Source organism: Myotis brandtii, unplaced genomic scaffold (assembly GCF_000412655.1).
Source record: "Myotis brandtii unplaced genomic scaffold, ASM41265v1 scaffold544, whole genome shotgun sequence".
Taxonomy (NCBI): domain Eukaryota; kingdom Metazoa; phylum Chordata; class Mammalia; order Chiroptera; family Vespertilionidae; genus Myotis; species Myotis brandtii.
This window is the reverse complement of record NW_005370008.1, coordinates 482,808-495,783: the sequence shown is the minus strand read 5'-3', so window position 1 is coordinate 495,783 and position 12,976 is coordinate 482,808. Positions and strand designations below refer to the sequence as shown.

At 40.1% G+C, this 12,976-nt stretch overlaps 1 protein-coding gene across 1 annotated transcript in view; it reads left to right on the top strand.

Moving 5' to 3' along the window:
* The window catches only part of FBXO9 (F-box protein 9), a 45,795-nt gene extending 35,070 nt beyond the window's left edge, over positions 1 to 10,725 (top strand). Inside the window, exons 9-14 of the mRNA XM_005878085.2 lie at positions 1,570 to 1,688; positions 1,909 to 1,999; positions 2,679 to 2,774; positions 3,099 to 3,192; positions 5,305 to 5,456; positions 10,113 to 10,725. Coding sequence (XP_005878147.2) covers positions 1,570 to 1,688; positions 1,909 to 1,999; positions 2,679 to 2,774; positions 3,099 to 3,192; positions 5,305 to 5,456; positions 10,113 to 10,221 — 661 coding nt within the window. The 3' untranslated portion in view covers positions 10,222 to 10,725. The remainder of the gene's footprint in view (positions 1 to 1,569; positions 1,689 to 1,908; positions 2,000 to 2,678; positions 2,775 to 3,098; positions 3,193 to 5,304; positions 5,457 to 10,112) is intronic.
* The last annotated feature ends 2,251 nt before the right edge of the window (positions 10,726 to 12,976 follow it).

The following is a 12,976-nucleotide window of genomic DNA, read 5'->3' as shown; positions in this document are numbered from 1 at the left end:
TGAAGATATTGCTTCGGCATATGTCTGAGATTTTGCCTGTGGATCCCCCTAAGATTTTTATGGTTTATTAATTGAGCGATTTCTGGGTTCTCTATTCTGTTCCATTGGTCTGTTCTTGTGCCAGTACCAGGCAGTTTTGAGAACAGTGGCTTTGTAATACAGCTTAATATCTGGTATTGAGATCCCTCCTACTTTGTTCTTCTTTCTCAGGATAGCTGCAGCTATTCAGGGTCTTTTTTTATTTCAGATGAATTTTTGGAGAGTTCGTTTTAGATCTGTGAAATATGCTGTTGGTATTTTAATGGGGAGTGCATTGAATCTAGATTGCTTTAGGTAGTATGGACATTTTAATGATGTTGATTCTACCATTCCATGAACACGGTATGTTCTTTCATCTGTTTGTCTTCCTTTATCTCTTTTTTCAGTGTCCTGTAATTTTCCAAGTACAGGACTTTTACCTTTTAGTTAAGTTTATTCCTAGGTATCTTAATTTTTTTGGTGCCATGGTAAATGGGATTTTTTAAAATCTTTCTGTAAGTTCTCTATCTATCTATCTATCTATCTATAAAAAAATAGAGAAATATGCTAATTAACCAGGACGCTGTAACAGGTCGACTGGATAGGAGGTTGCGCACGCAGCGTCGGGGGCTGGGTGGCAGGGGCCTCCGTGCGCCTGCGCTGGGAGGGCCTGATCAGTAGCTGCCGCAGCTTCTTCAAGGGCCAGAGAGGGAGGCAGGGCCGGACTGAGGGTGGGCAGCGCCGCGCAATTTCAAATCGCACGCTGGGCTCTTAGTTGGTGTATAAAAATGCCATATATTTCTTGGCGTTAATTTTGTGTCCTGCTACATTGCCAAATTCATTTATTAAGTCTAATAATTTTTTGATGGTGTCTTTAGGGTTTTCTATGTACAATATCATGTCATCTGTGAATAAGGACAGTTTTACATTTTCTTTTCCAATTTGGATGCCTTTTATTTCTTCTTCTTATCTAATTGCTATGGCTAGCACTTCCAGAACTATGTCGAACAGGAGTGGTGAAAGTGGGTAGATGACCTCTATCTTACTTAATAGACACTCCCACCTGTAAACTAGGACCTCACCTGCCCCTGACTACCCCTGAAATTATGTAGTCTATACTTCACCTTGCTCACTTTGCTGCAACCATGTAGCCTTTTTTGCTCCTTGTTAGAGCCTACCAGCTACACACTTACCTGAGGGTCTTACACTTGCTACAGTTTCTGCCCAGATTATTCTCCTTCACCTCCCAGAGAGGCCTCTCTCAGCCACTGTATCTAAAATAGTCTTTATTTTCCCACCATGACTTCCTTGTTTATTCACCCTGCTTTGTTTGTTTTTGCACTGAGCACATTACTTGAAACTTTGTTTTCTTGCTTTCCCAACAGTAAAAGAGCAGGGCCTTTTTCCACCAATCTATATCCAGACCCAGGACTATGCCTAGCAGGCACTCAGCAAATACTTGCTGAATAGAAAATGGCTGGTAGCAGGACCATTTCTGCATATAGGGACTTAGCCTTTTACATATATTGATGTTGTACTTTTATTACTTAGAGACCCTGAAATATGGCGTTTGGCCTGCTTGAAAGTTTGGGGCAGAAGCTGTATTAAACTTGTTCCATACACATCCTGGAGAGAGATGTTTCTAGAAAGGCCCCGTGTTCGGTTTGATGGTAAGTTGAACCCTTTAGAACTCAAGAGAAATAGAGATTTATCCTGTTGATTTTGATAAATACCCAGTCTTAGTTTTCTCTAACAGACCTAAGTATTATGAGCATATTTAAAGGAAACTACAATAAAAATGAAGCTAGAAATGTGCTATATGATTTTAATTTTAAAATGTTTAAATTCATTATGTTCCTAGTTCTTTAAAATAGTGTTTCTTTTTTATAGGTGTATATATCAGTAAAACCACATATATTCGTCAAGGGGAACAGTCTCTTGATGGTTTCTATAGAGCCTGGCACCAAGTGGAATATTACAGGTACAACTGTAGTAAACTGAGTGAGTGAAAAATTCTCTCTCTCCAAGTATTCATTCATTAGTTATTGGACATCTCTTCTCGGTAGCTTTTGCATTTATCCACAAGATGGCCCTCAGTATTTTTATCAACTATTTTATTAAGAATTGTACTCAAAAGAACCAATGGGTTACTACAAATTTAAAACCTCCTAGCCTCTAAATCTAAGAATCATTTTACATGTTAGAGTTCTTCCTTGTCTCTTGACCTTGGTGTACTCATTTGCCTTTTCCAATAGCTTGTGCTCTTATTCAGCCTTTTTGTTCATTAGTTAATACTGTGAGAAATAAGTAGATATGTGAACTACTGTGTATTGTGAGATTCCATTTTTGTTTGACATTAGTGTTTTAGGAAAAAAACATACAGAACTTTAATAGAGTATTATTTAATCTAACTTTTGTATTCAGTGAGTGAAACTAAAAGTTCAACAGTTCCCTAGAAGGAGGATAATAAAATGCCTTTCGTTCTTTGTCGCTGGCCTCACAGGTTGTCGGTCATGTTTTAATGATGTTTTGCCAGTCCTTTGGCCCATGGTATTTCCGTCTTGGTTTCACAGCTATGGCTAGGTTGAGGTACCAGTAGAGAAGGACGAGTTTTATACTTTGTGTGTGGTGTTTTTTGGTGTTCTGTTTCTGTTACACAGGTACATAAGATTCTTTCCTGATGGCCATGTGATGATGTTGACAACCCCCGAGGAGCCTCAGTCCATTGTTCCTCGTTTAAGAACTCGGAATACCAGGTAGTGTTTTCCTATAACACTTGTTTTCTATCCAAGTCACATTTTATATGAATGTATAGGTTAATGTAATCCTGTGTTTCCTTAACTTACTACTGGATGATTTAACAGTCACTGGGTGGGCATTTGTGGAAAAGATCAATTCTGCACCTTTCCCCTGGAGAGTGTACTTCAGTGGGTGTCTGGGGCCTTGAAAACTATGTTCACTCACATCCTAGCTGATTCTTCTCAAGCAAGTTGCTTAAACACTTTATAATCCATTACTTCCTAGATTACTTAAATACATGTAATAACTGACTTAGATTTAAAGTATTTTTTTATTTTTAGAACTGATGCAGTTCTACTGGGCCATTATCGCTTGTCACAGGATACAGACAATCAGACCAAAGTATATGCTGTGATAACTAAGAAAAAAGAAGAAGTGAGTATACAAGGTTGAAGTAGCAGTTTACTTTTTTTTTTTAATCCTCACCTGAGGATATTTTTCCATTGATTTTTAGAGAGAGTGGGAGAGAGAGGGAAAGACAGAAATATTGATGTGAGAGAAACACATCGATTGGTTGCCTCCTGCACACACCCCAACCAGTGCCTGGGCTAGGAAGGGGCCCAGGCCAGGGAGGAGCCTGTAACCGAGGTATGTGCCCTTGACCAGAATCAAACCTGGGGCCTCTCGGTCCACAGGTTGATGCTCTGTCCACTGAGCCAAACCAGCTAGGGCTACTTTTGAGTACCCTTTCATTCAAGGATTCTTGATTAGAAAGGGTCAAATATACTGTTTCATTATTTATACTATTATACAAAATGTATGTTGACTTATAGCATCTCTCTAAAGCAGTGGTTTTCAACCTTCCTAATGCCACGACTCTTTAATACAGTTCCTCATGTTGTGGTGACCCCCAATTTCATTGTTAAAAATTGAACATAATTAAAGCATAGTGATTCATCACAAAAACAATATGTAATTATATGTGTGTTTTCCGATGGTCTTAGGCGACCCCTGTGAGAGGGTCGTTCGACCCCCAAAGGGGTCGAAACCCACAGGTTGAGAACCACTGCTCTAAAGAGAGCTGGAGTGTTTTCTAAAATGTGGTTATTTTTAATTCGATCAGCTTGTTTGTTTTTCTCCAAATGGTTTTTTTCTGGTCTAGGTTTTTCACATGTGAAAATGGAAAGCCAAAATATCCTGTAAAGTAACTAGTAAAATGATACCAGAAGATTTTTTTAGCTTTTCTCATTTTGAATCATAGGGGATTTTCTTCCTAAATTAGCTCAAATGAGTAATTCTTTCATAAGGATATTAATATAGAGAATTTCAATTTCTATTGGAAATAAGCTAATGTAAGATAATTCCTTCGTCCCATTCTTGCAAAAGAATGAAAACGCCAAGCAAATACGATTGCTGGATTATTGCACTCTAGAGGGCTTTAGACTCTTAACAGATCAAGGACCTCATTTTCATTTTTTACAACCTTTTTTCATGTGCAATTTTTTTTTGTCCTGGTTAAAAACCATAATGAAGTCAGTTGTGAGGAAGTTATAATAATTACTAGCCTATTGCTTTTATAAGTTGGTGTAGGATTTGAAAGAAGTTTCCCTTGTATTGAATCCCCCTTTCTTCTCTAGCATTATGTGTCGAGACAGTTAGGGTAGGGTTCTCTGTGAGTTCTAGTCCTATCACCCTGTGGCCAACTGTTGCTGGCTCCTCCCCCCGGCTCTGGTAGGCTCCTGAAATCGGGCAGCTTCTGTGAGTGACCTTGGCCATGAGTTTCCTGAGGTCAGAAATGGGGAATTTGTGAGACCCTAGTTTAGGTTTTATTTAGTAAGAATTTAGGAACTCCTACGTAGAATGCCCGTTTTCTCTTCAGACTATGATAACAATGAAACCATATGTAGTGTTGATACTTTTGTGTTTTTAGCAACAATATTTGCAGAAGTGTGATTCTAATGAAGCTTGTCACATTTACTTATCCATTGACGATTTTACTGTTATTGCAAAAAAAGGGATGCTTTTTCTGCAGGCTTCACCAACTTATTTTCTCTCTTTAAAAATTCCCAAGTGTTTTTAAGTAGAAGGAAATACTAGCCTTTGAGATAGGAGGTAGAAGTCTTAATTCCAATCTGAAACTGCTGTGTTAACTCGTTTAAGCTGCCTGGGTCTTCATTCCTTTAGCTATTAAATAGCAATAATGCAATCATATTTAGTACATGAGGTTATTATGATGATTAGGGGGGAAAAACTTGTTATTCAAGACACTCACATATTTGTATGTGATATCCAAAACAACTCTACTATGTGCAGATGTTATGTTATTCTTGCATAATACAGGGGTGGGCAAAAGTAGGTTTACAGTTCATATGGAGAAATATAAATACGAGAATAAATACTAATGCAAGAATAAACTCTGTGTTTCACATACTCACAACTGTAAGCCTACTTTTGCCCCACCCAGTATATTCCAATAAATATTCTTCTAATAATGAAATCTCAGTGAAATGAGGTTTCATTACAGTTCATGCACCTTTTCTTTTACAGAAACCACTTGACTATAAATACAGATATTTTCGCCGTGTCCCTGTCCAAGAAGCAGATCAGAGTTTTCATGTAGGACTACAGCTGTGTTCCACTGGCCACCAGAGGTTCAACAAACTCATCTGGATACATCATTCTTGTCACATTACATACAAGTAGGTGAATGTAATAAAAATACCAAGGTTACGGAATAAATGTGTACTTCATGTCAGGCTTAGGAAACTCTCACATGATGTTAACCTGAGTTAACATTACGGAAGCAGAGGATAATATTATTCTGCAAACCCAGAAAGTGGCCAAAAAGAAAAAAACTGAAACTGAAAGTGGGCCAGGCAGTGGAGCATCCGTAGCTCACAGTGCCAGTGGAACGTGGCTGGGCACCACTGCTTTGGAAATGACAGCAGCATTCCATGAGTAGAACGATAGTCATTTTAAGCTGTTCATGTGTCGACTTATTCAGGGCAGTTTTACAACATCAGATTTTTTTCTTCTCCCATGTTTGTCTTACCATTTTTTTACTTTATTTCCATTTGGTTTATCCTCAGGGATTATACACTGATTTAAATAAGTCTGCTAAAAAGATCTCTTGTATTCCAAAGCCAAATCTATTAGTTCCTATATATAAAGTTCTTTGTTCTATGAGTTAGGACAGTGGTCGGCAAACTCATTAGTCAACACAGCCAAATATCAACAGTACGACGATTGAAATTTCTTTTGAGAGCCAAATTTTTTAAACTTAAACTATATAGGTAGGTACATTGTTATTAACTTAATTAGGGTACTCCTAAGCTGGCCTTTGCTAAAAACGTCCTCAATCTGAGGGGTCCTCAGCAAACGTACCCCCCCTTCTCCTAACGCAACTTCTTCAAAATAGACTCGCCCAGGCCGAAAACCGACTTCTGCGCATGGGCCATGAAGTTTCAATCGCACTGTACGTGTGCGCCCGCACGTGGTATTTTGTGGAAGAGTCACACTCAAGGGGCCAAAGAGCTGCATGTGGCTTGTGAGCCGCAGTTTGCCGACCACTGAGTTAGGATTTTTATTTTTTACATTTTATTTTATACTAGAAGCCGGTGCACGAATTCGTGCAAGGGTGGGGTCCCTCGGCCTGGCGGCCAATCGGTGCCCATTGGGGCCATCTTGCCCAGTCCCAATTGGGGCTGGCTGGCTTCGGGGAGGGACCGCGGGAGGTTGCCTGTGGGAGTGCACTGACCACTAGGGGGCAGCTGCCCAACGCAGGTAAGATATCTTTTTTATGGCCGAGTAATATTCCATTTTATATATATACACACACACACACACACACACACACATATATATTATATATATATATACCATATTTTTATCCATCTGTCTATCTATGGACACTTAGATTGTTTCCATATCTTGGCAGTTGTAAATAATGCTGTAATGAACATAGGGGTAGATATTTCTCTTTGAATTAGTGTTTCTCTTCAGCTAAACACTCAAAAGTGGAATTGCTGAGTCTTTGTCTCTTGTTACAGCCTTTGTTTTAAAGTCTGTTTTGTCTGATATAACTATTGCTACTTCAGCTTTTTGTTATTGTTTCCATTTGTGTGAAATATTTTTCTGTCCTTTACTTTCAGTCTGTGTAGGTCTTTTATAGACAGCATTGTTTTCTTATCCATTCAATCACCCTATGTCTTTTGAGTGGAATGTTTAATCCATTTACATTTAAAGTAATTATTGATAGTTATAGTTATGTAGTTATTGCCATTTTATTATTCATATTTGTTTTTCTTAAAGAAGTCCTTTTAACATTTGTTATGCTGGTTTGGTGGTGATGAACTCCTTTAGCTTTTTCTTGTCTAGGAAGCTATTTATCTCTCCTTTGATTCTAAATGACACCCTTAGTGGGTAGAGTAATCTTGGTTGTAGGTCCTTGCTTTTCATACTTTGAATATGTTATGCCACTCCCTTCTGGCCTGCAAAGAGGCCCCCTATACCCACACTATGGCAGTCACCCCTTGTTCCAGACCTGATGGTTTCCTCAGCTCCCAGAGTGCTCTCACAGTTCCCCAACTTTCTCTCTGCCGTCTCTCTCTCTTGTTTGTTGTGCAGAAGCTGTTCAGTTGGCCCTCAGTTGTCTTTCAGGAGAATTGCTAATTATAAGTATTCAGTTGATATGTTCTTGGGAGGAGGCAAGGTCAGCATCCTCCTATGCTGCCATCTTGGACCCTTGAGTTAGGATTTACCTGTAAGAAATCATTAATGAGCAGAGAGTATGTATGAGAAAGGAACAGTACAGAAATAAATTTTAAAAAGGAATTAATAAAATATCAGTTCATGTGGCTATTGAAGTTAGATGCTGTTGGAATTGAAAGAATATTGGTGTGTGACTGAAGGCTTTCCATTCTAGTTGAATCCAAAATTCTGAGACAACACATTTTGAGATCACCTTCAATTAACCTACTTCACAACCTTAACCATCTTATTGAAAACTTTTTGGCCACTTTTCTATCTTACAAATAATTTTTTTGTACTCATTTTTGAAGGTCCTAGAAGTTTTCTTTTTTCTCACTTATCTCTTGTTGGTTTCTCTCAGTAACCTGTGGAATTTCTTTTTCTTTTCAAAGAAAGAAACCAAACCCAGAAGTAGAATCAAAGAAATGAAAAGCATCATGTTTTAGGAAGGAGAAAGACAGATATAAGAGGCATTGTTTGTAGCTGCTAAGGTTCACATTGACTTCCTTCTCTACACTAATAAAAGACAAACATGCAAATTGACCATACCTTCGCTATGCCTTAAGCCACACCCACCAGCCAATCAGAGCGACTATATGCAAATTAACCCAACCAATATGGCGGCCAGCCACAGAGGTGGAGCAAGCAGGAGGCTTGGTTGCCCCAATGATGGAGGCAGCCAAGCTTCCCGCCTGCCGCAGCCAGCTCTGAGCTCTACTCAAAGCAACAAAGTTTCAATTATAGAAGGTAAATAAACCCCAGATACCTGCTTTCAGCCAGCCGTGGCCATGTGGCCACAGAGCTGGAGCGAGCAGGAGGCCAGCTCTGAGCTCCTCTCAAGGCTACAAAGTTTCAATTATAGAAGGTAAATAAATCCCAGAATAAAAAAGAAAAAGAAAAAGAAAGGAGAGGCTGGGAGCTTCCGTTGCTGGGGGGGGCTTGGCCAGCCTGAAAATGGCCCTCAATCCCTCACCCATACGGGCCAGGCACCCCAGTGGGCATCCCCCACCCTAAAGAGGGTGTGGCCAGCCGGAAGACAGCCATCAGCCCCTCACCCAGGCTGGCCAAACCTCCATGGGGTGAGGGTCCCCACTGCGGGGGGCTTGACCAGCCTGCAAATAGCCTTCAGCCCCTCACCCAGACTGGCCAGGCACCCCACCCTGATCCGGGACACCCTTCAGGGCAAACCAGCCGGCCACCACCCGTGCACCAGGCCTCTATCCTATATAATAAAAGGGTAATATGCAAACTGACCCTAACAGCAGAACAACTGGGAATGACTGGTCACTACGACACACACTGACCACCAGGGGGTAGACGCTCAATGCAGGAGCTGCACCCTGGTGGTCAGTGTGCTCCCACAGGGGGAGCTCTGCTCAGCCAGAAGCCAGGCTGATGGCTGCCAGTACAGGTGGTGGTGGGAGCCTTTCCTGCCTCCTCAGCAGCGCTAAGGATGTCTGACTGCAGCTTAGGTCTGCTCCTTGCTGGCAAGTGGCCATCCCCCAAGGGCTCCCGAGCTGCCAGAGGGATGTCTGATTGTCAGTTTAGGCCCAATCCCCCGGGGAGCGGGCCTAAGCCAGCAGGTGGTCATCCCCCGAGGGGTCCCAGACTGCAAGAGGGCACAGGCCGAGCTGAGGGACACCCCCCTCCCAATGCACAAATTTTTGTGCACTGGGCCTCCAGTCTATAATAATAAAAGAGTAATATGCTAATTAGACCAGATGTCCTTCCTGACAAAGCCAGGGCTGGGAGGGAAGACTGGGTCCTGGGTGCCTGCCTGCGGCCATAGGGAAGCCAGTGCCAGCAGCTGGGGGAAGGAAGTCCTACTCTTGCACAAATTTCGTGCATCGGGCCTCTAGTAATATTTAAAAAGGCACTTGAACTTTCTGCTTTTGTTTATTTCTCCTTTTGGGGAGAAAAAATATAAAAGACTAGTAGTAGTGTAACTTGTCATTTGCTTTCCTTCCCTCCTATCTGTAATTATGTTTTTGCTCATACAAATATTAAATTCTATTCTAGGATTATAATTCATTCTAAATTACATTTTAACAATAGCCTTAAAATGTCTATTGCTTTTGACTTAGAAATTCTACCCTTTAGAACATGTCCAAAGGACATAATAAAAAATAACACATTTTTAATTGCCCAGTACCGAAAACAACCTATATCTCTAACAAAAGGGGAATTATTAAGAAAATTGTGGTACAAGCAGACAGAGAAATATTATGCAGCCACTAAAAATGACTTCTGAAGAGTATTTAATGATGTTAGGAAATGCATGTCATGATGTTAAATGAAAAAAGCATGATCACTAATAGAGTGTGATCTCAATAGGAAAACTTGATAGGTTGATGTGTGTAGAAGAAACACTGGAAAAAAAGTGTTTTGTATTGCTGTATCTGAGTGATAGAATTATGAGTGACTTCTTTTTGGTACTTTTCTAAATTTTAAAAATTTTCAACAATGAGCCTATATTTAAAATTTATTGAGCTATATTTTAAAATTTTTAAGGCTAAAATATAAAATAACCCTTCTCTAGGAATATGCAAGGATTTTAAATGAATTGAAATTTCCTGGTAACTTGTAATTTTGTGCATTCTTTCTAGGTCAACTGGTGAGACTGCAGTCACTGCTTTTGAGATTGACAAGATGTACACCCCCTTGTTCTTTGGTCGAGTGAGGAGCTACACTGCTTTCTCAGAGAGGCCCCTGTAGAGCCTTGCGCCCAGTCCTCTGTCAGTGTTGCATGAATGAAAGCATATAGCGCAAAAGAGCACCTAAGTTATAAATGTACATACATATATATATATATATCTGGAATTGGAACTTATTTTACATTGTTGGAGTTCTTTTAAGAAGAGTATAAATTGATTATTATTATTTTTTTTAATTTAAAGGGATAGTTGATTCTTAGGGTGTTTTGTTTTAAAATTAAGAAGTTGATATTAGACATTGTTTAAACACATTTATGTTGTGAAAAACCTTAATATGAGCTTTAAATCATGCCCTTTTTCAAGCAGATTTCTGTCACATCAGTCTGCTGCCTGATTGTTCCACTACTATTCAAGTGGTCAGGGGAAAGCTGTCCCGGATAAGTGTTTCTTTCATGCATGGCATACTGTATACACTAAAGGCTCAAAATGTGAAAACCTGTTCTGGATTTGTTTGAAATAGTTTGACCCATAGAGGTTATAAATAAATGTTTCTTTCAAGAAACTGGATTTGGATGGCCTCTTTTAAACATCAGAATAATAAACTGTCCCAGGGTAGCCAGCGAAGGCTTAGGAATCACTGCCTCATTTCATCGTTGGTATTTATATGCAGCCACAGGCTAGAGCTGTCTGCACTCTGACCTCATCCATTGAGTGAGAAAGAATGAATCTCTCAGCACTGGAAGACCAACAAGATCAAACAGCCATCTTCATTCTTAAAAGAACAGTAGAGGATCATGTAAACCCAGGCTAACTTTTTCCAGAACTAAGGTTGGGAGAGAGCTAGCCATCAAGTAAACTACGTTACCTCCCTAGTAACAATACTAGTAGAATTCAGAGTTTGTGTCTGGCAGTCCTACCAGATTCAGATTTCTTTTTGTGATTCCAATACAGCTAGAGTCAATACTCATGTATTTTCAGAAATCAATATCTGCAGCCACAGTTGCTTTCATATCGATGTTAAAAGGCACTTCATACATCCTTACAATGCAGTATGGGATAGGCCTTTTAAAAAGCCAATACAAGCCCAGCCAGTGTTGCTCAGTGGTTGCAGCCACAGTTCTATTCCCAGTCAGGACACGTACCTGGGTTTTGGGCTCAATCCCCAGTAGGGGGCGTGCAGGAGACAGCCGATCAATGATTCTCATCACTGATGTTTCTATCTCTCCCTCCCTCACCCTTTCTCACAAATCAACAAGAACATTTTAAATAAATACATAGCCAATACATGTTATGTTAAAGATGAAAATTAAGCATGTTTAGTTTGGGTGTGTACAGAAAGGAGAGAGTTCCACTGAGGTTGGCTCTTTGCAGCAATCCAATGTGACATGTTCCTCGAATTAGAAAAGAGGGAGGAAGACGAGACATGCCTAAGATAAGGCAGCTCTTCATGACATAACTATTAGTTTTGATGCACAAGTTAATAAAACATCTGATTAGGACATAGTCAAATACAGCTAGAAAAATATTCCTAAGGAAAGTGGAATTTGAAGATCCTGTTGATTTGCCACCTGTCCTAGATTAATGACCTGTGGCTGACAGCCAGTGAATACAGAGTCCAAAGGTTCCTTCGTGACCACTAAAGCAACTTTCACTTATTTCGCTTGGAGAGCTAATAAATTTTTTAAGCTGATATTTTTTGGTATTTTTAATACAAAAGCAATATATTTTTATTGTGAGAATACTAGAATATGCAATGATTAAAAAAATAAAATAGTTCTAACACCCAAAGAGCAAATCAACTCAGCTGACCTCCAACTGGCAGTAAAGCAGCACACTGACCTGGTAAGACGCAGCAGGAAGGATCCCTCATCATCCCTGGGACTCAGGAATGCCAGGCATATACCCAGGAGGCAGGAGAGTGGAGGGAAACCAGCCTCTGCTCAAAGACCTACAGATACTGACGCAAGTGCCTCCACAGGACAGGTTCCATCCTTCACTTCTCAGTCAACAAGCTACTCCCACCCCCACCTCCACCCCCTCCAGTCAGCATTTAGGGCCTCATTCTTAAATATCAGTGGACAAGCAAGGAACACCAGGCACATGAAGAGAAAACCCCTAACACAAAGAGAATCAAACTTACGAAATAGAAAAGGAACGAACACAAAGGAAACAGAAAAGTACAGGCAGTAGAAAAAAATGGTAAAACCAAAATTACATATCTTCAGAAAGATGAGAAATAATCCATGAAACAAGAACGAGACTATAGAAAGAAAATCCATTGGCAGACAGGTCTTTTGCATATTACAAATATAATAGTAAAATTTTTAAAATTTTCTGACCAAATAATGTCAAAGCTGGAAGTTAAGGTAAAAATCATCTATTGACCACCCATCCCAGTGTGGAGGTGAGGAAATGGGAATGGAAAAGGTGTGATGGTTTTCCCAAGGTGCTCAAACTGACCAGGACAAATTAAGAAGGCTCCAACAAAGTACCTGGCAGTAGACAGCATTCAGTGAATTTTAATCTTAATGTTCACAAAGAGTTTATCTACACTAATAAAAGAGAAACATGGTAATTGGCGTACGACCGCTACCCTTTTCATTGGCTAATCAGTGAGTATATGCAAATTAACTGTCAGCCAAGATGGCGGCCGGCAGCCAGGCACTGAAGCGAGCACGAGGCTTGCTTGCTGCAGATTCCAACGTTCTCCGCCTAACTTGCCAGCCTCTCAGTTGCAACTCTAAGCAACTATATACTATGTTGCAAATAAGAAGCTAAACAAAACCCCAGAAAAGGGCTTCCATTCAGCCGGGCTC